This window comes from Dasypus novemcinctus, chromosome X (assembly GCF_030445035.2).
Source record: "Dasypus novemcinctus isolate mDasNov1 chromosome X, mDasNov1.1.hap2, whole genome shotgun sequence".
NCBI lineage: Eukaryota > Metazoa > Chordata > Mammalia > Cingulata > Dasypodidae > Dasypus > Dasypus novemcinctus.
In genome coordinates, this window is record NC_080704.1 from 36,619,041 (window position 1) to 36,645,725 (window position 26,685).

The 26,685-nt window shown below is 34.9% G+C and overlaps 1 protein-coding gene across 3 annotated transcripts in view; it reads right to left on the reverse strand.

Annotated features, from left to right (window-relative positions):
• Positions 1-26,685, reverse strand: part of DMD (dystrophin) — a 2,676,723-nt gene that overhangs the window by 1,340,432 nt on the left and 1,309,606 nt on the right. For all 3 annotated transcript variants that reach the window (XM_058291720.2, XM_023592525.3, XM_058291721.2), the window contains 4 exons: positions 13,950-14,060; positions 13,368-13,541; positions 8,997-9,152; positions 4,127-4,297 (listed from right to left, as the gene is read on the reverse strand). In XM_058291720.2, coding sequence (XP_058147703.1) covers positions 4,127-4,297; positions 8,997-9,152; positions 13,368-13,541; positions 13,950-14,060 — 612 coding nt within the window. The remainder of the gene's footprint in view (positions 1-4,126; positions 4,298-8,996; positions 9,153-13,367; positions 13,542-13,949; positions 14,061-26,685) is intronic.

The window sequence follows — 26,685 nt, forward strand, 5'->3', positions numbered from 1 at the left end:
CACCCTCCCTGAGAGTTAAATATGGTCATGTGACTAAGTTCTGGCTAAAGGCAGATGAACAGAAGTAATGCATGTAGCTTTGATAATATATCCTTAAAAGAAAGCTGGTTGTCCTTCACTTCCTTTTCCCCCTTGTTGTAGGCTGGAATGGGCTGTGGTTCCTTATCCTAAATATCTAGACAAAAATAAACCTCTCTCTTCTCTGAAAAATTGTATTTTTGGCTTATTTAAAACAGTAGTCCAGCCTGCACCGAAATGAAATTTTTTGGGTGATAAGGAAAAAACAAGGCAGATGAAAGTTTTTAATTTACGCACTCTGTAGCTTTCCTACTATAATAATCTCACACCACATATGATTCTGAACTAATAAATGTTAATCAATATCTTATCTCCAACACTGAGTCAATTCTGAATAAGAAGAAAAAAATTTATTTGCTACTATTTATTTCAAAAATCTTCTGTAACAACACTTTGCAACTACTTGTCCTCTGATTCTACATAAAGAATATCAGTTTTCAGTTTTATTCTCATAGGATTTTGAGTTTGTACATAATGCAATTAAGATTTGCCAATTTTCAATAATCTAGACAGCCACTTTGAATTTAAAAATGTAGCACTGACCACCTAAATATCTGGTTAATACAGGAAGTTTTGTTAATTAAAAAATAAAATTGAGGGAATCTGTGCCCCATTCAAGATGGCAGAGTAAGACATTTTAGGACCCTGTTCCTCCACAGAAGCTTTGAACAACCAGAAAGAATTGGCAGAAATGTCTTTCTCAAAGCTCCAGAGAACAGCTACAAGACTTCAATAAGAGCAACTGCCAATCAAGAAAAAGGCTGCCTGCAAGCAGTAGGATCTCCTGGTGACCTGGCTGTCACCTCCTCCACTCCTCACCAGCTTGGTGCAGAGCCAGCTATGCTCCTAGTGAGGATCCCCAGTGGCAATTCTGGAGGAAGCAGAGTAACCCTTGTGGGCATAATAGGTGCATGTGTGTCTGGCTCAGTCTGTCTGGAGGTGACCTGAGGGACTCACTCATCATTCCAGAACTTGCCCTGCATGTAGAAAGCAGCTCATGGAACTCTCCTACAGAATGTGGTGGGGAAGCAGTTCAACTGTATTGCCTGGGGCAAGGGATTACTGACTGTGGGACCTAGCCTAGTGCACTGACTGTAAGGAAAATGTTTCCTAAGGAAGAGGGAACCTTGTAAATAGTAGAATTCACAGGGCCACATGCACATGCCTGAGATAAGAAGCTTGAACAGAAAGGATAAGGAAATCCCTACACTTTGACCTTGAGCTATTCACTAACCTGACCATGTGCATAAGCCCTGAAGGAGAACACTTGCACCAGACTATCTGCAAAGTCTGGAAAAGCAATTTTCTTCCCCCCACCATTTTTGTTTTGTTTTGTTTTAACTACTGGGAATTAGGGAAAGCTCTGTTATAATACTAGCTGGATACAAGCTTAAGGACCAGATGCCTCAGAGTCTAAATGCCAGCTCCAACACATTAAAATATCAAAATGCCCAGGTTTCAATAAAAGATGACAAAATATACAAAGAAATAGGAAGTGATGACCCAAACAAAGGAGAAGATTAAAGAATGAGAAATAGTCAAGAAGAGGCCCAGACCTGGGACATACCAAAGACAAGAAAAAGGGTGGTAGTTCTAAATAACCACAGAGAGTTACAGGAAAACATGGACAAAAACTAAAGGAAATCAGGAAAATGATAGATGAACACAAAGACACTATCAGTTGAGAGGTGGAAATTATGAAAAGGAACCAAACAGAGCTGAAGGCCACAGTAACAAGTTTAAAAAAAAAATTCCTTAGGGGTTTCAACAGCAGATTAGATTTGGCAGGAGAATGGATCAGAGAAACTGAAGATAAGACAATTGAAATGATATGGCCTGAGGAGCAGAAAGAAGAAAGAATGAAGAAAAGTGAACAGAGCCTGAGGAAACTGTCTAATGCCTAAGATAAAGGGACAATTCTGAAGGTGCAAGAGAGAAGCAATGTGTCATATACAAGGGAGACTCAAAAAGAATAAGTGCTGATTTTTCGTCAGAAACTATGGGGTTAAGAAGGCAGTATACCATGACACATTTAAAGTGTGAGAAGCAAAAAATTGCCACACATGAATTCTACATTTGGCAAAATTGTCTTTTAGATGGAGATAAATAAAAGCTGATAAAAGCTGAGGGAGTCTGTGACCATTAGACCAGCCAGCCCTAAATAAGATGCTAAAAGAGAGTTCTACAGGTTGAAAAGAAAGGACAATAGACAACAGATCAAAGCCACATGAGGAGAAAAAGATCTCTGATGAGGGTAACAACATGGATAAATATAAACACCAGTATCATTGTCTTTTTAGACTGTAACTCCACTTTTTACTTCCTCCAGGATCTGAAAGGCAAATGCATAAAACGTAATGATAAATCAGTGGTTTGCACTCATAATGTATAATTATGTAATTTGTGGCAAGAAGTATGTAAAGTTGGGGGACAGAGGGGTATAGGAACACAGTTTGGGTACTGGCTATTGGTTTTAAACTAATAACAAAACAAATGAGACTGCCACAGGTTTTGGATATTAAATTTAAGCCGAGTAGTAACTACAAAGAAAATATCGGAGAATTTCTGTCACGGAGACAGACAATAGACTACAGGTTGCTGGGTGAGGGGCAAGAGGAAGGGAGAGTTAATGCATAATGCATGCAGGGTTTCTGTTTTGGGGGATGGTAAAATTTAGTAATGGAAGGTGGTGAATGTACTGCAACATTGTGAATGTGATTGATCCCATTGAATATTATGCTTGAGAGTTGAGATGACAAAGTTTATGTTTTATGCATGTTCCCACAATTTGAAAAAAGAGACAATCTAAAGAAACAATGGCAGTTAAATGCAATACATAATCCTGGAAGTGATCTAGCAAGGGAGGAGAAAATGCCCAAAGAGACACTATTGGGACATATGAAAAATGTGGAATATAGACTGTGTGAAGTTTTATATCAATGCTAAGTTTCTTGAACTTGATAACTGCACTGGAGGTGGTCATTTGGGTGAATATCTTTGTTCTTAGGAAAAGTACATAGCGGTATTAAATGCAAAAAGAGCATGATGTTTACAATCTACACACAAGTGTTCAGAAAATGGATTGATAATTAGGCAGAAAGGAGGAAGGGAAGGAGAGAGGGAAGGGGGGAGGGAAGAAGGAGGGAGGGAGAATGATGATACAATCAATGTTAAAATTGTTGAATTTGGCATCCAGGGCCAGGTAGGGATATTTTGGATTTCTCTGTATGGGGTTTGTATTATTTTTGTTAACTGTCTTGTAAGTTTGAAAGTATGGGGACCTGCCATTGTTTATTTCTAAATAGCCCAATGACTTGGTAAACGTTGAGTGAAAACATGTTATTATTATCAATTATTTCCATTTTATCGACACACGTTCAAGTAATATAATAATGATTCAACTGTACAAACTATTAAGCTATGAGTGCTTGATGTTAAAGTCTAGTGAGCAATAAATATCTGATTGGCAGTCAAAGAAATGGCAAGAATTTACCAGCTGAAGATTAAAGATGACCCTGGACCCTTTGGTGATGGAAATCATAGCAGCTGCGAAGAAGATACCTTGAAGTTCTTTTATTTATTTATTTAATCAGGACATCTGCTAATCATGCAAGTCCTGCACAACCTGACTGTTTCCACAGTCTCTGTGTCTTTTCCTCTTCATTATTATGGGGTCCATCTGGGCCAACTGGTCTTAGGCAAGCTATTGGAAACATAATGCCCCATCTCTGGACAGACTTTCTGACTAATGAGATATATATATATATATATATATATATATATATATATATATATATATATATATATATTAAGAACTTAAGCCCAACCTATCTAATTCTAAATAAGCCTTGAAGAGACTCTTGCTAAAGCTTAACGTTTTATCATGGTCCTAAAAGATAGTTAAAATATTGATGAATTTCTGAAGAAAGGGAAAATAAAGCAAGATCCTATAAGTTCATTATTGTGGCACAGTAATGCTTCCTTACAAAATCATATTATGGTGTGTTTTCATGTATGTTAAAAATAATCCTCGTGATATAGGTTTTACCTTTCCCCAGGCAACTTCAGAATCCAAATTACTAGGCATTCCTTCAACTGCTGATCTCTTTGTCAATTCCATATCTGTAGCTGCCAGCCATTCTGTCAAGGTATTCATTTCCTTTCGCATTTTCCGGGACAATTTCAAACATTTCTCCAACTGTTGCTTTCTTTCTGTTACCTGAAAAGAGTGATAAATTATAATTTGACTTACATTTCCAATTTAGATTCAGTTAGAGCTATGTAATGGAAACTGATATTTCTGTGATTGTTAAATAATATTTCATACATGTTTTGTTTTGAAAAATGTATTTTAGAAATTTCAAATATTCTGAACATTAACAGTGAATGAAAAACAGTCTAGGGCAGATGAAATCCCTTCTCCAAAAGATAGTGTCTTGTGTCTGGTGCCATGGATAGATAGCTATACCAACTTGTCTTTAAAGAAATACAAAATAATAAATGTTGGCCAAAGTTCATAATAAATACAATGATGTAAGTCAAACTGAAGATATGGCCTGTCGTGAGAATATTTCACTCTGTCAAGGCAGAAGCATGTTATGTTCTGTGATCCCCAGCAGTCTCCTGACATGACTATAATCTTCGGTAGAATGCCTCTTTTGTCTCAGTTTACCCATCAATCACATGGGATTATTCTACCAATGATACAGGGCCAAATCATGCAACAGTTTGAGAAAGCTTGACACATTATAGCACCTCAGTCCCTTCCTTCATTCCCACTATTTCCCTTCAGGGGTAATTCAAGAAACACTGCATCTGAATGTACATTTTGTTACATTTATTTTACAGGTGAAGAACACCTCCAAAATGTTTGTCTTTTGTTGCAAAGAGGACTGAAGAGTAGAATACAGATTAATCTCAGCTGTGAGGGAACTGGTTGAAAAAGTAACAGTCCTAGTGCATATTTATCTTACATGCCCTAGTCATAACAGGTAGCAGCTAATGTATATGGTTCTACAACCAAAATAAGAATCCAGCAGGAAGGAATAAAAATTGAAAAAAGTAAAGATATGTTTAGAGATTTTAAAATGTTATAATCAAAATAAATACCCTGAACCTTTGGTATGGATTCCAAATAATAAAATGCACAAGCTTCTTTCACAGTGGTATGTGTACAATTAGAAAATATTTAGTTGGCGAGATTACCATATACTTTTTTAAAATGGATTTTCCTTCATTTCTTCCTTCAGGGAAGGAAAAACATCTGCCCTATTGACTGCAAGGAATTTTATTTGTGTGTGAGAGAAAAAAATATACTGTGTTTCCCTATGCATAGTTATTTTTTCTATGACCTATTGGCAGAAAAGGGATTCTGGATTCAATATTTCAAAGAAATCCTATCTTCCCTGAGCTAATGCATTATTGATTCTTATTTATTTTATTTTGTTTATATCCAGCTGAATAGGTTTTAAAAATCAGGAGACACTGCCATCTTAAGGAACACTGAGTTTTATACCATTTTTGTGTGTGGGGAAGAGCTACACTTAAAAGAGTGCCACCTGCAGTATAATGTTTCAGCATTCTTTCAAGAACACTTAAAATGTATTTTGGGCCTGATATGAGTATTTATTGGTGTTCCTATTAAAATCAAAGCATAGAGAAGCCACAAAAGGAATTTTAAGGTGATAGGTGTAAGATTCTCAATGAAATTAAATCAATTTACATATAAGACACTACTCTATTTTCACTCATTGAACAACAAAGCTAAGTTGTTGACAGAAACAACTAATAAAATTGTGTTCTGTAAGAAAAGATAACACATTGAATTGAGGCAAATACAACAATGTAATTTCAGAAGATCATTCAAATAGAAGTTTTCATCCTTCTATGGGAAAACAATAATATATTACAATATCCTTTGTTTTTATTAAACAAAAATACTCTTTGAAGGTCAAAATGCAGACAGTTTTTTCTCAGTGAAATATTATATGATTTACAGCATTCTTGTAAGATATTTATACATTTTTCCATTATCATGACTGTTTGCAAATGCATCTTTACTTGGAAAATAAATTTCTGCATCTATTTTTGCTGTATTTTGTCATGTTATTGCAGTTAAGAATAATTTCATAGTAGTCCTCCTTTCATTTTGCTTTACTGATACATATTACTAAGTGCCAAATAGTTAAAATAAACAGATATTCACATCTATATATTCAGGGGAAATGGAGCTTTAAATCTTTACTAGAGTCATTCAGTTTCTAATAAGAATCAACTCGGGGCACTAAGAGACTTCTAATGTCATTTTTATTGTTTTAAATTCTAAGTGGTTTATTCTACGTTATTTTTTTGTTAAATTTACTCTTTCAAAGACGGAGGTAACGCTCAACTCATTTAAAGCAAAGAAAAGGCCCAGGAAATGATTTGTACTTGAAAAAAACAGATAAATCCTCCTTTCTCAAATACATATATGCTCCTAATAAAAATGTATTTAATACATTAATGTTGTATAAAACCACACAGGACAAATCATAAACTTTTGAGTATAAAGGGTATAGTTTTCCAGAAAAATAAATTAGGTTTAGGATCAGAGATTATTCAATGGATGTTAAATATGGAACTATTAGCATGTGTGAAAACTGAAAAATTCTGGAATGAGACATCAAGTGCAGATATAGCTTTTCCCTCTATGGTTATCTTTAACCCAAGGATAAAATTCTCCAGAAAGCTATAAAAATATTTTATTCAAAGAAGCTGGGTGGACTAAACAAGCAGTTTAATTTAATTGACCCAAATTAGGAGAACATTTTGTAAGAGGATGACGAACTCTTTTTCAAATGTAAATGTCAAATGTAAATGAGAGGGTTTTATTTTTCAACATAAAACAATAAAAATGATCAACTAATAAAAACGATTATTTTCATATTCCCATTTGAATCTAAAATTCACTTTCTCTCAGTAATAAGCAATTTGCAATTAACCACTTCATGGCATGACCCTCAATTTACTTTCAGGGTGAAATATGAGAAATCTGCCCCTGCTTGGCTACTTCTAAATTCTAAACATTTACATTGGTGTCCAAAATGAGGTGACACTTCTCGTTGATGTTATTCTGTTCAATAAAGTTTGTAGCTTGACCTGTAAATATATACTTTTATTCCCCCATTTGACTCAGTGAAGCTTTTTCAGATGGAAGGAAATTTAAATGCTGCCAGTAATCATTTTTTAATTTTTCTGTATTGGCCTGTAGGCCAAAGTTCTGCTCGTTATTTACTATATTAACCATCAGAAAGGTAAAACCATCTCAAACAGGCTCTTCATTTCAAGGTGCTCATTTTAAGTACTTTAAATAACCATGTATTGATTGAGAAATGGTTATAAATACAAATAATTGATAGATCATGTTATTTGGTTAAGTTTAAAGAAGAAAGATTGCTATTTAGTTATCAATAAAATACATCTCTCAGTTGCTACATAATATATTGTTATTGCAACTTGTAAAAGAAACAATTTTAATAGTATTTTCATACTATAAATCTTAACTGTGCCCCCCAAAAATCTTTTAGAATGCTTAGAGTAAGTTAAAATAATGGCATATAAAATGCAAGATGAGCCCTTGAGGTTGAAATTCCCTTTCCATCATTATTTGAAACATCAAAGCTTTAAATTCAAATAGAACACTTAGGTTGGTAAGTATTTTATAAAACGTTTTGGTCTTTAAGTCATCACAAGTAAATTTATACAATGGAAAGAAGGTAAAACTGGAACAAAGAAAATGCTTTTAGAAGATCTGATGATCTAACTCAAACCTCCTTCAGCTTTACATACTTTTTCAATCTATAATGAAAAAAAGAACCTCATGATTAATTATTGTTTCTTAAAAAGGATGGCCCATTTGTGGGTATCATTATCCCCAAATCCTCAAGATTGAGGAATGAGCAAACATAAAGGGGTAATGTAACTATGGACTAAAGTAGACATTATAATAGCAATGGAAGAACTTGTGTCACTGATATAAAGGCAGTGTCCGTCAGAGGTTCTGAGGGGAGGGAGAGGGAAGAATAGGTGCAACATGGGGGCATGTTTGGGACTTTGGAATTGTCCTGCATGACACTGCAATGACAGATACAGGCATTTTGTCAAAATCTATAAAATTGTGTGGGGCAAAGTGTAAACTATAATGGTTATTACAGTGCTTCAATATGTTTTCATCAACTGTAACAAATGTACCACACTAATGAAAGATGTTGTTAATGTGGGAAAGCATGGGAGTGGGAGGGGGTGGTGCATATGGGAATCCCCTATATATATAGTTTTCAAGATTTATTTTATTTATCCCCTCCCTTTGCTGCTTGCTTGCTGTCTGCTCTCTCTGTCCACTCACTGTACGTTCTTCTGTGTTCCGCTTGTCTCCCTTTTGTGGCATCATCTTGTCACACCAGCTCCCTGCAGGTGCGGGCCGTCAGCTCTCTGTGGGCGCAGGCCAGCCTGCCTTCACAAGGAGGCCCTGGGAAGTGAACCGAGGGCCTCCCATATGGTAAACGGGAGCCCAATCGGTTGAGCCACATGTGCTTCCCAGTCCCCTATATTTCTGATGTAACATTTATGTAATCTATAGCTTCTTTAAAAATAAAATGTTAAAAAAGGATTGTCCATGGGAATGTGCGTGTGTGTGTGTGTGTATACACACACACACAAATACCGATATATATATATATATGTATATATATGTGATATATATATATGTATATATATGTGATATATATATACATATATATATATATATATATCAGTAGAGAGAGAGGGCGAGATGAGGAAGAATTTCTGAGACTTGGATTGTTCATAATTACTGCCCTTTGCCTTACAATTTAGAATGAAAGTAGAAGTAGTCAGTGTTTGTGATTTCAGCAAGCACACACCTTTGCACCCAGCTCATTATAATGCAACTTCAAAGCTGTTATTCTTTCATCAAGCTCTTTGGGGTTTTCCGTCTGTTTTTTCTGTACAATCTGACGTCCAGTCTTTATCACCATCTCCACTTCGGACTTCACTTCACTCAGACTCTTATACAAGTTCTAGGTTAAAACAGAAAACAAAAACAAAAAAGTCACAATAAGCAATAATGCTAAATAACTCATAATATCATCAATAAAAAGAAATAGGGTTAAATATCACCCTAATTGCTATTCCATTATTACAATTGTAATGGACTAGCCTTTTGCAGCTATGATCAATATGTAGCTTTTGCATTTTTTCTGGTCAGATTTAAATTTTAACTTGTAACTATGTGTACACATACATGCAGGCATATTTTATATCTTTTCTTATTAAGGTAGAAGTGCATTATACATATATTTGGTCATTCAATACCAGTTTGTAAAGATCATTTCTAAAAGTTAACTGATTTCTCTTTTAAATGTTAGAGTTACATAATTCTAGTTGTGAGTCTGGATGAATTCATTTACTCATTCATCAGGCATTTATTTAGTGTTTGCTACAGTCCAGGTTACAATCAAGTCACTGGGGAATCAATGGTGACCAAGGCAGATATGATTACCGCTGTTTTCATGATGCTTATATTTTAGTGGCATTTCCACATCATAATTTCAATATATATTATATTGTACATAAAGGAGGAATGTAATTTTTAAGTAAGTTACTTAGATTATACACATTTTCTTAATGGAACTGATGAAAGTAATATAAACAGATATAAACATTTAAAACTCAAATGTAAATCACAACTATATAGCATACATATGGTGTTTCATGAAAATATATTACCATAATAAAGTTCATCAAACAAATCTCATAACTTTATTTTGTTGTTATTTTCCTGAAAATATAAAGTATATGTATGAATGTATGTGGATCTGTGTATATATATTTATATTTCTATAAATAATAATTTAACTTATATTGCTGTTTTCATTTCAGTAGAACATGTGACAAGCAGATAATTATTTTATTTTTACTGAGAAATAAATTTTCTAGCAAATAGTTGGATTCTTTGGAATAATAAAAAATTCGATTTTCTTTTCAACTTAAAATCAATTTCTAAAACAAACCATTATGTAAGGGATGAGCAATTTTCTGATTAATTAAGGCTCTATACATAATCTATTAGTTCGGTCTTAATCCCCTAATTGATGATTGTTTGATGTTAATATTCCTTTATTGCTAATTGTGAATTCTGGCTGAGCTTTCCAAATGATTTACTTTTTTTCTTAACTGTAATTACGTCTTAGAAGATATAAAATATCTGGGCATTTAGGAGTCAAATAATTAATTATCATGTTAGGAATCAACTGAGTGAATTTTGGAATCAGAGATACTTCAAAATAATTTACTCTTTAAACTTAAAAATAAAATCTCAATTATTTAATTTATGATAGAATTTCTTCAGGTACTGTTAGCTATTAACATTATGTCATTTAATAGGAAAAGACTTATAACCAAGAAGGGAAACACTCTTATATTCATTTTGGTAAAACTTCTTTTTAAATAGAACAAAAAATTCTTGAAGGCAAAGGTCCATGATTATGGTATACACTATACAGCATCTTAAGTAATGAAAAGTATAAAAGGCATACAGAAAAGACACCCCTATAGATAAATGGGACTTTCTCAAAGTTAAACACTTTTGTGTTTCAAGCGCTTTTGTTAAGAAGGTGAAACAGCAACCAACTCAATAGGAAAAATATTTGGAAACTATATATCTGACAAGTGTTTGACTTCCATGTTATATAAAGAGATCACAGAACTTAAAAAGACAAAGCAACCCAATTTAAAAATGGGCAAAAGACTTGAATAGACATTCTTCCAAAGAGATCAAAACTACAATGAGCTGTCACCTCATGCAGTACAGACTGGCCATTATTATTAATATAAAAAAAAACAAACCTAGAAAACTAAAAGTGCTGGAAAGGATGTGGAGAAATGGTAACATTCATTCACCATTGTTGGGAGTGTAAATAGTGCAACCTTTGTGGAAGACAATCCTATATTTAGGAAACTAAATATAGAACTGCCATATGCTCTGGCAATCCCACTACTAGAAATATATTCAGTAGAACTAAAAGCAAGGACATGAACAGATACTTGCACAGTGATGTTCATACTGGCATATTCACAATTACTAAAATACGGAAACAACCTAAGTACCTATCAACTGATGAATGGATAAACGAAATGTGGTATATACATATAATGGAATACTATTCAGCTGTAAGGAGAAATTAATTGGGAAAGCACATGACAACGTGGATGAACCTTGAGGACATTATGTTGAGTGAAATAAGCCAGATACAAAAGGACGAATATTGTATGGTCTGACTGATATAAACTAAATATGATATAAATACAGGAATGTTTTCCTAACTACAAGATGTTAAAAATATGGTGATGCATGGGAAAAATATATTTAATATAACTTATAGACTATAGTTAACAATAATGTAGTATTTTTGGAGCAAAAACAAAGAAGGTACTATATTAATGCAAAAGGTAAAAAAAAGAATATGGGGTTTAGTTTTATGAGACATGAATATGCTTAAGCATTTTTTTTCTTCTTCATTTTCTTCATTAACTAGGAGAAGCTCTTGTTCATGTCATTTAACCAGTTTGTGCTCATTTGTGTATCTTTCTGAACACTCAAGGAACAACAGAGTTTGTTTTTTTGGTTTACATATGATAAAAGTGCCCAGGCAAAATTTTTGGAGTAATGCTTCCATAATTTGTTAAACTGCCTTTTGTCTGCTATTTTATTTTTTGAATTTGAAATAAAGTTTACTTTAAGAAAAAAAGAAAGAAAGAAAAGAAACCCTTTTGGAAGGAGTACTTGCACTGATTCTGACATCTAAATCAGAACCAGAAACAAACTGAGCAAGTGTTTTTCATGGTTTCTCTGTACTGAGATGGACACAGTCACAGCTGGGCATAGGTGGGGCTGTTCTCAGCTGATACTTACAGGCAGACAGGCTTTATGGGGTTCCATTAGGAATGTGATTTTAGAAGAGAATGAAGAGTTCTCCCTTTGCAAATATAGTTTTCCAAGATGATAGTGTACTTGGGTCATGTTTGTTTTCCATTCTCTTTGCAAAATTCAATAGAAGGCATGTCCCCATATATTTCTATCCTTACCCATCTAATAGCAAGTAATCAACATATGTCAATATATTCAAAATGTCTGTTTTGGGGTAAAATTATTTATAGTAATGATGGCACTAAAATCTAACCTTAATTATCAATACTTGTTATTGAATAATAAATAAATACTTAATAATTTTCACAAGTAAATATAAACATATATAAAGCACATATTTAAAGATCTTGCTAAAAAGAAATTTATTTTTCCCATTGATAATATGACACAAATGCATCGAATGGGGTCTCTTTTTCTATGGAATAGATACAGAAATAATACATAAAACACTAAGCACTAAATACACATTTTCTTTCTCTATAATGGTTAATAACAGTCTTTGCAGTGTATGTGAAATTTTAGCCTCCATGGCCCCATAGTACATATAGAGTTATAATAATAATTATTTTATTCTCGTAGATGCCCTTATACCTCAGCTTTATGTTGTCAGAAGTGTCATCTGACTTGGTGAATTTTTTAAAAATGGCAACATAGGACACTACTTCGTATTTCAAAGTCCATTGAAGATTTGGCCTATTGGTCAGCTGCGTCTTCCCTTGACTTTTTATTGTCTTTGTGGTTTGGTGGCATTGCAGTATCTATTGAGCACTGATGTTTAATGGAAAGATAATAGGATTTAGAGTAAGAGTACCTGGATTGGATTCTTGATTTGCCCTTCATCAGCTATCAGTTCTTAAATTCCCTCAGACAATCTGTGGTCTTGAGAATTAGAGATGACTTGAACCCATCACTTAGCTTACTTGTACTCAATATTTCTGGAATGGTTATTATTATTGCAGCTGCTGTTATTGTTGCCATTTAGAGAGTAATACATATCCTTTCTGGATTTCCATTTTACAATCTATTAAATGCATCATAATATTTTAATAAACATAACACCTTTTATATTCTGCACCACCCTTAGCAAAATTCTGGATTCAAAAATGTAACTTAGAGAAAAGGTATTAAATGACGACTAATTTAATAAAAGTTCTTGCCTCTTAATACACCTGTGATAATTTTTGCTCTTAATCTTAAAATTATACAATATAATTCTTAACAGTGATTTATTATAAAAGAGTGTTACCAAATATTTCTTAAGAAAGGAAGTCAAGGGTAGTTGCAATTTACCACCAAAAATACCTACCACACAGTGATTCAGCTGTGACTGTACTACTTCCTGTTCCACACTCTTTGTTTCCAAAGCAGGCAAGTGCATCTTCACTTCATCTAAAATCATCTTACTTTCCTGTAAACGCTGCTCAAAATTGGCTGGCTTTTGGAATAATCGAAACTTCATGGAAACATCTTGCAATTTTTTCTATAAACAAAATGCAAAGGAGGCACGGATTTAATTTTTGCCTTTCAAACACTAACTAGTCATACTTTTGTTAATAGATTTTCCTCTATTACTTAAGACACACAGGAATAAAAAATTTTAAAAGTAAAGCAACCTTCTTTATCATTTTCCAGCATGAAGAATATATGGATTTAGAAGAAGAATTTAGTAATTTTTCTTGATGAGATATTAAATGTAAGTCATTTATTAGCCTATTTAATCTTTTAGCTATACAAAATGTACAAAATGTCTTTACTGTTTAGATATACATTGCAGTTTTCAAATAACATCCTTGATCCTTCAATTTTGTTAATAATCAAGTTATCTAATATAGATTATATTTTAATGGCCAACAAAAATCTGTTCCTTATTTTGTGTAATAAGATATACCTGTGCAACATCAATTTGAGATAGGACCCGTTGGGCAGCCTCTTTTCCCTGGTTATGTTTCTTCATTTCTTCTAAACTGATCTCATGACTCGTCAGATCCGATTGGATTTTCTGTCAGGAAGACAGCATTATTAGTCTGCATGCTCTGTGAGTTATTGCAAAGAACAATTTGCTTGCTTTCCAAGAAGATGGAAATGCAGAAACTCTCCTAAACCATGACTACAAGGTAGCCTGCTTTAATATGACAATAAATATTTGTCACTTACCAAAGTTTATCAAAAACCCAATGATTTCTTTCTTTTCTTTGGGGATTATTATGAAAAAGAAATGATCATTTTGAGCTAATGATAATAAATAGCTTTTTCAGGTATAATTTTCTGTGGGAAATATCTATTTATATCTGATATAGAGAAATAAGTTTCTACATCAGTACTCTTTCTTTACTCTTTGAATTTTTTTCAAATCTAATGAAAACCAGAATATCAATCCTTATAAACAAGTTAAATATGGCAGGGATAACACCTGAGAAAGTTGAATGTGGACAATACTCCTTACAATGAATTTTGCTCAGTCATTCTGTGCCATGTTTCAAAAAAAATTCAGGGAAACTATGGGTCTAGGAAAGAGAAGTTAAATGCCTCAGCTGACATTGCCTTTGTCTTATAGATGGTTAGCTTCTTATAGACATTAATTTTGAACTTAAATAACTATCAAATATTTCTATATTCAGTAAAAAACTCTTTGATCAAGTTCTATCCGAAATATGACCCAGCTAAATCCTGCAGTGTGCAGAGACCAAAACATCTAATTCATTCATTTCTTCCTGTCAGATTCAGCAGGAATTGCTAGCAGTCAAACTATTCTAATTTAACATTCAGTTATTGTGAGATTATCATAAATATGTTAGAGAAGAGGAAACTGATTAACTTAAACTGCAGTGTCCATAAAAATCATCAGGAAAAGCAATGTGTATAAAGCATATTAGTATAACCTAATTTATACCAACTGGAATCAATTCCAATGCATTTTATTATAAAACAACATCAGTTTTACTTAGCAGTTACCACAGAGAACTACAACACATGTGAATAATGAGAATTATAACAAAAATGGGTTAGGTGGCAGAAGGAATCACTTAAGATAAAAGTTTATGAATTCACAGAAATACCTTAATAGTCTCCTCTTAGAATATTGATGCTAACAATTATAAAGGCAAATTAAATCAGAATTACTTAAGTGACTAGAATTCTGGCTTAAAATGAGTAAGAGCAAAGGCTTATGCAAATGCATATGATTTTTCACTATATACAATGACTTTGCTTGTTGAATAACTTGTATGAGAAATAGTGGTAAGCTTTATTCTGCAGGAACCACAAAATCTTTCGGTTAGGGATCCATGTAAGTGCATAATGACATTTTTTGGACATCAGGAATGCTAACAAAAATATGCAATATTTAAGGAGAGTATATAGGGTGGAATGACACCTATGTTGGGGAAGTTAACAGATGCCACAGTTGGACTTGAATAATGACTAAGCATTGCTAGGTAGAGCAGATTTTGTCGACATGACTTTTCTTCTAGTAAACACTCCCTCAATAAGATGGGCCAACAGTAATCTTGTCACTGCCACAGACGAAGGCCAACCCAAGTCACTGATAATTAGAACAGGAAAACTGTTTGTGCCAAGATGAATGCATTAGATTCGCTCATAATTTTAGCACTAACCAGAGAAAATCTGGTCAAACTCTGGGGTTTCTTGGAGCTGGGTCACTTATTCTGGGAAACTGTGTTTATGAAGTCCCTAGTTTGCAGTGTCAACTGAGAAACAATAAAGATCCACGAACAGAGAGAAAGGACGAAGATGGATGGAAAGACAGGAAGAGACAAAAATATTGATGTCTTCCAATCAGAGGCTGAGGTAGATGGTACTTTCCAGAGATGACCTGTCTCACAAGGTCCTCATACACACCTCCACCAAGAGGTGGAGTTTACTTCTTCACTGCTTTGAAACTGTGTGAGACCTTTGACTGCAACTAAACAACAGAATATGGCAAAAGTGATGATCAACAAAATTGGCCTGATGGTTTCCAATTCTGCCTTTTTGGAATACTCTCTCTTAGGATATTCCCTCTTGGAACTCATCCATCATGCTCTGAGAAGTCTAAGCTACACAGAGAGGCCCGGGTTAAGTGCTTAACAATCCCTGTTGAGCTTTCAGCTGACAACCAGCATCAACTGCTAGCCATACAAGGGCTTCATCTTGGATGTCTAGCCCAGTTGAGCTTTCAGATCGCTGTATCCCTACAAACAACTACAATCACATGAAAGACCCCAAAAGAGAACCATCTAGTTGAACCTTCCCAAAAAACATAATCATTAGAGATGATGATAATATGTGGAATGGGTGTGGGAACGGTAGCCAGGGGGGCTGCTGGGTGTGGGGAACGGGAGGAAGAGATGAGATGTGGAGGCGTTTTCGGGACGTGGAGTTGTCCTGGATAGTGCTTCACGGACAATTACGGGACACTGTAGATCCCCCCAGGGCCCACTGGATGGAACGTGGGAGAGTGTGGGCTATGATGTGGACCATTGACTATGGGGTGCAGTGATGCTCAGAGATGAACTTACCAGGTGTAATGGATGTATCACGATGATGGGAGAGAGTGTTGCAGTGTTGCTGTGGGGGGAGTGGGGGGCGGGGGCGGTGGGGTTGAATGGGACCTCATATTTTTTTTTAATGTAATAATGTAATAAATAATTAAAAAAAAAAAAAGAGTTGTTAGAAACAACCAAAACAGGGTTCTTGTCCCTTCCTGAGCAAAAACTTTATTGTTGCCACTGTTGAGTTCCATGAGACAACCCGGTATCCTTAAGAAATCTCCACACCCCCATTTTTTTTTTTGCTTTAGTAAATTCAGTTTGATGTCTGTTACTTGCAATTAAGACTCCCAAATATTCTACTGAATATCCAAGTGGATGGGAGTTATAAGCACAAAAGTATTTCCGGAAGAGGGAAAAGAAAGTGTGGAGATGAGACAATGAATATTATGAAGAGTTTGGGAGAACAGAAATAATGCATAAATAATGAGTGAAGCATTGGGAGAAATATAACTAGAAATGTAGGCAGTGATCACATATTAAATAATTTCATATCCTAAGTGACTGGTTTCCAGTATTTTCAATAGGACGATACATTTTAAAATCTAAAATTTATCGGAATTGTAGATAGTAACAGATTTACCGCTACTGTTTTGCCTAATAATTGTGGACATTTTATTTTAAAGATTTAATTTTTATTTATTTCTCTCCCCTTCCCCCCTCACCTCAGTTGTTTTGTGCCCGCTTCTGTTCTTCTCAGCGGCACTGGGAATCTCTGTCTTTGTTGCGTCATCTTGCTGCATCATCTTTCTGTGTGTGCCATGCCACTCCTTGGCAGGCTGCACTTTCTTTTGCACTGGGCGGCTCTCCTTACAGGGTGCACTCCTTGTGCGTGGGGCTCCCCTAGGCAGGGGACACCCCTGCGTGGCATGGCACTCCTTTTGCGCATCAGCATGTGCATGGGCCAGCTCCACATGGTTCAGGAGGCCCTGGATTTAAACCTTGGACCTCCCATGTGGCAGACGGATGCCCTATCTGTTGGGCCAAGTCCACTTCCCTAATTGAGGAAATTAATAATGACAGAATGCTAGTATAAATTCATTGATAGACTGAAATGCATTTGGACTTTAATAATCATTATATGTGTATGCATGTATGTATGTATGAGTGGACATTTCAAAAAGCAGTTTGAACTTGTACAATATGTTATTTATTTTAGTGTCTCTCAAACATTAGAGAGGGAAGCGGACTTGGCGCAGTGGATAGGGCATCCATCTACCACATGGGAGGTCCAAGGTTCAAACCCCGGGCTGGCCCATGCGCAGTGCTGATGCACGCGAGGAGTGCCGTGCCACGCAGGGGTGTCCCCTGCGTAGTGGAGCCCTACATGCAGGGAGTGTGCCCCATAAGGAGAGCCGCCCAGCGTGAAAGAAAGTGCAGCCTGCCCAGGAATGGCGCTGCACACAAGGAGAGTTGATGCAGTAAAGATGATGCAACAAAAAGAAACATAGATTCCCATGCCTCTGACAACAGAAGCAGACAAAAAGAAGAAAACACAGCAAATGGACACAGAGAACAGACAACTGGGGGGCGGGGGCGGAAGGGGAAAGAAATAAATCTCTCAAAAAAAAAAACACAAATTGTGAGATTTCTTTAAAAAAAAAAAATTAGAGGGACTTAGGAAGGGAGGGCCAGGAGAGAATAATGGAGAATAAGGGAATTTAAGGAATGTGGAGGAGAAAAGCATTAAAGAAAGAGAAGAAATAGTCAAAGAGAAGATGAACGAGGAAAGAAAGTGTGCCACTTAAGTGATGTGAGTTTTGAGAGTAAGAGATAGGTTAACCATGTCAATTCTTAGACAGGCTAAATGAGATAAGTATTAACAAGTGTACTTTAGCTGGTCAATAATCACTATAACCAGAGGAGATTCAATGGATGGTGGGGGCAGAAATCAGGTTTTCAAGGGCCAAAGCCTGATTAAGCATGAGAAAGCAACCTTATAAAAATAGTTTAAATTATTTTTTATGACATTTGTCTGCACATAATGAAATTCAGGTTAGTGAGTCTTGAACACATCTTTAAACTGTGTGGAAGGAATACATGGATTAAGTTTTTCTTTTTTTCAATACAAGAAGAAAACTGATTAGAAAGTCCTGAGTGAAAAAAGAGGAAATAGAGTTAAGAGAAAGGTGAATGGGACCTCACATATATATTTTTAATGTAATATTATTACAAAGTCAATAAAAAAAAAAAAGAGAAAAGGTCAATGGAGCAATGGAAAAGATTAACAGGAGAATTGTCTCTTTTTGAGAAACCAAAGGTAAAAGGTAAAGAAACTTTTGGATGTGGAGAAACAGAAAGTTGAACATTTATTACCTGATGCTCTCGGGGAATCAGAATGGAATATTGTTAAGAAAAATCAAGATCTTGCTATCTTGAGCAAAGCACCAAACCTTTGAGTCTGAGTTCCCTGATCTCTAAACTGAGGATGATAATGACAAACCAGCAATGGGGCTTTATTACAATTTGTGGGCAGCATATATGGGGAAATCTCACACCTACAGTAGATAACTATATTGGTTTTGGTCAAAAGGAATAGATGAGATATTATATGTGAAAACGTCACCATACTAAACAAAATAAAGGTAGCCTAAGTAATAATTGAAACACAGATCTTCTGATTGTGCATTATACCTTCTTTCAAATGAGCCATACTGTTTTCCTAACTTGTAAACAACTGCAAGAACAAAGACTTACAAACACAGAAACAAAAACATGCATCACACTTATATTTACACCTTTATAGATTAATTTCACAATCCTTACTTTCAAATGATAATTAATTTTTAGTTTGAACTTGGGTAGCTTTTACCATTTGCTTTACTTAATCTCACCTATTATTCTAGAACCACATGATTAAGAAATGTCTATCACTTTAGGGTAGGTTTATTATGAAATAGATATATGATTTGTTTAAATGACAGAGTATTATGGAAATTTCCAGGCAGAATGGACAACCTATTTTAAATTCCCTGTAGTTAAAAAAAAACCACATGAACATTACACCATCTTTCTTGGCATTATGATCAGACGATGGAAAAAATAACATTGTAGAATAAAACATTTGGGAATAGGAGATTTAATCTTAAGAAAAATGATTTCCATAATTGGTTACATAAAAGATTTGTAAGATCTGCTATAGATCTGAAGGATGTATAACTTGAGTTGTCTTTTCACCCCAGATATTTATCTATCAGGAGATAGATGATAAGCGTTAAAAAAAAGAGGAAACAACAACTGATCTTGTGAAATTGTCAGTGTAGCTTCACATAAAATCAGTAAATACAAACAGCTTAAACAAAGTGAAAAGAAGTAGAAAACCAGGGCTAAGCATTTGGTACTCTCATTTATGCTTTAATAGGCGTTCTCAATTCAATTCCTATCAGAATCACAAGATCTTCATAAAAGTGAAGTCATATAAAGCAAATTACATCATCATGACATTATAAAAATAAAGATACTTTGACAATACAGTAATATACAGTAATTATACTTGTAACTAGCATTATATACTCAAACCAGGAAAGAAAAAGACAGTCGAAAGGGAAATAACCCCTTCTCTATTAAAGATAGCAAAGGGAAAATTATGGAGCTATAACTCTATCAAACATGAATGACATTTCCAATATAGCAATTTACAATTAACTGAGCAGGAAGCAGGGCTTTTTATCATGATTTACCTCATCAGGTCATTCACATATATTAAATTAATGACAGAAAATGGCAAGCAAAATTAAGCTGTAGCTGTCTAAAATATTTAGTGTAATATAGGAAACTTTATTTCAAGTAATTATAGCTTTTGTGATGTCAGAGAACAAAGTTATTCTAGAGAAAATAACTGCAAATATTTCAGAAATAAATAAAAACTTAAAAGATATGAAGATGAGAGGATTAAGGGAGAAATGTAATACTGCTAAGTGTAATCAGATAGTAATTTTGAAATTGCATCCTCAAGAAGGAAAAAATGGTCATATAAAACAGAGAGATACAAAATTAAAGAAAGAAACTAAAAAGGCATTGGATAATCAATATTTTTAAAACATGGGAAACATGAAAAAATGTAGCTATGGTCATGGGCAAATAATTTTGAAAAACCTCATAATAATTCACCAAAGAAAAAAAGAAAAAAATCCCACAGCTTTAATTACTCTTAATAAAACAAATCATAAATTGGACAAGTTAATAAGAATATTACAAATAATGTAAAACTAAATTTTGTAATTGGAGAAATTTCGACTTTTATCAGGAATACGCAATAGGTCAAAGAGCTTGATAGAGTCTAACAATTTGACCATAGGTGCTTTTCAGGAAGATGAATATATATAAATATACACAACACAGACATATTTTAAGATCATTTTAATTTATTTAGCTTTTGATTTAGTTAAGCTATAAGTACTTTGGTGGAGCTTTAGGATAGGAGCTTTAAGAAATTATGTGATGACCATTTTTCTTCTGCTTGCCTTCTATTCCTCTCATCTGAATAAGAGGATGTTATGAAGGAAACATTCCATTTTAGTATTTCCCAAACTGCATTTCCTGACATGTAATTTATGTAGTATGTTAACAGATTTCTGGAAAAATAGGATTTTGTGGTTTATTAAGTTTGGGTTAAACTTTTAAGCTTTGAAAATTAAGAAAAACAGGGTGGGCAATAAATCTCCAAAAGGGAAATATAGCATGTAAATTTTTCTAAGTAAACTTGATCACAGAACCTTAAAAAAAAGAAAGTGAATATTAAGGGGAATTTAAGGGAAATACAGCTAAGAAATAATGTCATGGTTGATTATAATAATGGTAATGATAATAAAGAAGATAATATAACAGTCCTCAATAAATATGTATTTTCAGGCAATTATGGTTATTTTTCAAATTAGATAAATGAGTAAGCAAAATTTGGGGGGAAATTTATAATGCTGCATAGAAATATTAAGGAATTGTAAAAGAAGCTGTAGATTAATTATGGCTTGATAGAGGGCTAAGTACCATAATGGAGAAAGAAATCTGAGTTCAAGTCTCAGCTTCAGTAAAAAATATCTTTAAGGGAAGTGGATATGGCTCACACAGTTGTGCACCCGCCTTCCACATGGGAGGCCTCATGTTTGGTTCTGAGTGCCTCTTAAAGAAGACAAACAAATAAGGAACAGTGAGCAAAAACAAAAAACGAGCAGCGAGTGGATGTGGCTCAATGGGTTTGGGGCCCGCCTCCCACATGGGAGGTCCTGGCTTTGGTTCTCCAAGCCTCCTAAAGAAGAAACAAACAGACGATAAGCAAAAACAATGAGTAAACAAAGAAGCTAGCTGCAGGAGGGGTGGGGGAATGCTTTTGAAATGATATCTATTAAATGTATTAGAATGCAAACAATGAAAAGCATTTTGATTTTACTATATATGATCTTGTAATAGACATCAGTATGATATTAATAAATATCAACTATTCAAGTTAATCTAGGGTTATTTAACAAAATTCCTTACATTTCACCCTTTGCTATGTATCCAAATAAAATGAAAAAGCTGAGAGTAACATGAAGTTATTTTTCAAATATGGTATTTGAGATATCCTTGATTAGTCTCTTTTTAAAACAGCTTTATTTTAAAAATGAATAAAATCTAACCAAAAAACCCAGCTTTATTGAGGTATAATTTACAAACCATAAAATTCATCGGTGTTAAGTGTACAAATCAATGAATTTTAGTAAGTTTACAGAATTGTGCCACCATCACGATCTTATTTTAGAACATTTCTAATGCCTCGAATAGATGCGCCATGTCCATGTGCACTCACTAACTGCCTTTCCCACCTGCAGCCTCAACAACCACTAATCTAGTCTGTTTAAATATTTTCTTAAACACAAATACTTGATTTATCTCCTAATTAGGTTGTGGTAATGATCAAATTAAATAACAAGGATTTGAAGATACTAACCATTCACATGGAACACTCCTTGAAAAGGGTATAATACACAGAGGCTGTAAAATTTATTTCCCATTAAACATTCCTTTTAATATGAAAAATTCCATTATACACTACTTCAAATAGTTTGGACACTCTTAAGTCCATCCAAAGAATGGTTTTTGATGTTTATGAATGGTTCTTGATGTTTATGATAAACTTGATTGGTTGGTATTCTTTAACTTTACTCTTTTTTCTCTACTATTCCATGGGAGGCAAGTTGTTAAAGCCATTTGGGGCTAGTCTACTCTCCTCCCTCCCTCCTTCCCTTTCTTCCTTTCTTCCTTTCTTCCTTTCTTCTTTTGTAAATTTACAGCACCTAGTGTAGTGGTCTTGCCCAGAGTTAGTGGTTAAATCTTTGTGGAATTGAGTGGAATCACCAAATAAGCACCAAGCTCCTGTTAGGTGGAGAGCACTGTTCTGGAGTCAGGGAAGTACTGCTGTCTTATAGCTAACCTTTGGTGATGGGGTGGACAGGGCCCACCCAAAGCAATCAACAGATACATATAAAATTCTTAGGCAGTAATAAATGCTGAAAATAAAACAAAACAGGATAAGCTATGACACATTGAAAATGGCATAAAAGAAATTATATTTGCTGTCTTGTCATTTTTACCTAGTCAGCAGTTCCCTCTTTTGAGTGAACTCCCCAGCTAGCCCTGCCCTGGGCATAGCCACAACTAGAGAGGCCTGTACCTCCATAGAGTTTGGGTGAAAAGAGGTGCTCCTAGCTTCTCTGAATAGCCACTGCTACTTCTCCCAAGGGTCCCTTGCCCTTACATGCTGCATAATTTACTAGCAAGTCCTATACCTCTATATGGATTAGATGATAAGAAGCTGCCCTCAACTTCCCTAAATGGCCCTTACTGTTTCTGCTTTTCCTGCCATATAGTTTAAAACTGCCAATCCCCAATATTAACTCAAGAAGGACCCATCCTATCCTGACTCTCTGCGTCACATTAAAGGCAAGAGTCCAGCATCCCACAACCACCAGGGACCCTCACAGAAGCCCTGGGTCCCTCTGCCACCCTCATTTTCCCCTCCTCCCCCCACCTCCAGGCCTGTTGATTTAACGAAGCTGTCCTTTCTTGCATTCTCTGCTGGCTGGCTGGCTGAGTTTGTGCCTCATCACCAGAAGAGCTTCTACATAATATGCAAAACACAAGTGTTATCGAGGGGTACACTTTAGATTAAGAATCTATCGGAGGCATATTTGGGGAATAAGTATCCATTTGCTGAAGAGAAAATGGAGGACTATAGGTTGATTCTAAATATCCTCAAAATATTCAGAAAACTTTGTCTTCACAGTGATCATATGTATGATGCTGCTGGTTTCACCTTTATATTTAGAATTTGCACAGAGATGTTCACAACAGGATACTATAATTTAATCACAGACTTCAGGTGTACACTTCTAAGCTTATTATATGAAAGATGTCAATTTCTTTGTCATACATACTATGAGGACATAACACAGTGCAGTGTTGCCAAGTACAATCAACCATGGATAGCATATTTCTCATCTTTTGAAACTCTTGCTTTTGATTATTTTCCACACTATTAAACATGTCAAAATAACAAAAATAGTCATCTTAAAATGTGAAGTAATCAAGTTTATGTAGTAACATCTACAGGTAGCATTTCAATGTTAAAAAGCAGGTTTAAAATTAACTGCACTGGGTTTACCAATATATATACTTTGCAAAGTAAAAAGACAAAAAGTATTTTTGCTATGGCTGTATTGAGTTTAACATTTGAACCCAAATCTCTGGGCTATTTCTCATTTTCTCCTTCTATTGTTAAATTATTGTATTATCACATAAATCCTGAATGGATTTCCCTATGTGGATTTATACTGTCTGATTCATAAATCAGTGAAATAGGCTGTAATGTTGGACTGTTCTGAATCATTTGACAATCAAATGTGCCTATTTACACAGTAAAAGTCTTTTTATCCTCTAATGAAATCATCTGGCAGACCAGAATCTTTATTCAGCTCTTTATTTTTTTAAGCCATTGATTTTGATACTATGGGCACTTACATTTAAACATGGCAAAGTATATTAAAGTGAGTCTTAAAATTTAGCTTCAATAAACATGGGAAGACCTCAATTATGAATTCTTTTGATGTGCAGGTAATACAGTCACCTTAACTGTACAGTCTTCCTTAGTAAATAGAAGATCCCTGTCATTTATTTATTTATCCTAAAGTTTAGCCGCATTCCTAGTGGGAGGGATAGAGAGAAAGAAGGAAGAAATGTGGTCTACATTAGACCCTGGAGTACCCAAAAGTCCCAGCTTGATGAAGAAACCCATAGGAGCAGTTTTCTAATTTGTATTACAAAAACCTCTCCTTTGATGGTAATTTCTGTGCCTCCTAAATTGTTTTATTTTCTTTCCTCTATTCATGCATATGAATCTACTACATGAGACACAAGGTTGCAAAAGATGGAATCAGGAATTTGCAGGTCAAAAGAAACAGAAGGGTTGAGATACTTCAATCTCTACTAGGCAACCCCACTGCTTCTTGTGGTTATCTATGTAACAGGATCATGTTCTCCTCTATAAAATGTGCATTATTGACACATAATGACAGGGAGCATTCCAACAGGTGACCACGTTGGATTGTTCCTCCATATCAGAGATTCAAAATATAAAATTTCTAGAAAAGGGAAAAAAGTGTGGGTTGAAGTATTCCTTTAATATTAAGAATTAGAGGCAATTAATAGCTATTTGGCCATAGATATTACTGGCTCCTAAAAGGATTTAGAGGCACATTCAAGTTAATGGCACATTAACATAGTTGGAATTTGAAAATCAGAAAACAAAGCTGAGTCCTTTCTCAAACATGTATTAAAATCACATTTGTCTAAATTAATTACTTAGTGCAGTATTTCAGCTGTTTTCTACTTTAACCCATTTCCTAGAAGAGTTAGTCCGCAATCAAGACTGGAATAATTGTGCGATCACCAGTAATTAACTATCCATAATAGCTCTCAATCTCTGCAGCGTGAATTTGAATAACTGGGGGAGCTTCCAAAAATTCTGATGGCTGAGTCCATTCCACAGACTCTGACCTGATTGGTCTGGGGTAGGCATGAGTAGGAGTTTTGCTACAAGATCTTAAGTATTAAAACTAAAACTCTAGAGGCTTCATATATTCTGGAAAATTAAAGAGGTATGACCATCTTCACACCATGCATTTCTTTGAAGTTAACAATCCAGTGATTTTTCTTCAAACACTTATAGATGTGACATTGTTAACCACATTATTTTTTTAAATAGAGCTTATTTTTTAAAATTTTTATATTTAGAAGATGTTCTTTCCATTTGCTCTATTCTGTTTAAAGCAATAAACTGCCGCCATCCTAATTTTGTATGTTAATACAAATCTCTCTTTAAAAGGACTGGCATTCATATGACCCAGCAATACCACTGCTGGGTATATACCCAGCAGAACTGAAAACAAGAACACAAACCGATATATGTACACCAATGTTCATAGCAGCATTGTTCACTATTGCCAAAAGTTGGAATCAACCCAAATGCCCATCAACAGATGAGTGGATCAATAAAATGTGGTATATACACACAATGGAATACTACTCGGCTGTAAGAACAAACACACTACAAACACATGTGATAACATGGATGAATCTTGAGAACCTTATGTTGAGTGAAGCAACCCAGACATTGAAGGACAAATACTACATGACCTCAATGATATGAAATAAACAAGCTGCCCTAGATAGCAAGAGACTGAACGATAGGCTTACAGGAAATCGGAGGGTGGAGGAAGGATATGAGCCGATGTCTGCAGGGGTCGAATTTAAGACGAGATGGTGGTAAGTATGAACACAAAGAAGAGATAAAAGGGGGGCAAGGGGTTGCCTTTGCTTGGGGCTTTGCGGGTTTGAGGGTGGCTGGGGAGGGACGGATGGGTAACGTTGCCCAAAAGTGGGGGGAGGGAGGGGTAGCATACGAACCAGGAGAGGGTCAGGTGTTGGTGGAGAGTAAAATGCCGAGAAAATCATATCAAAATATAATAAAGAGGGTTACCTGTTTAGAATGCTCGGAGGGGAGGGTCTGATGCAGGACGGACTCCTGGGGAATGTCTAAATGCT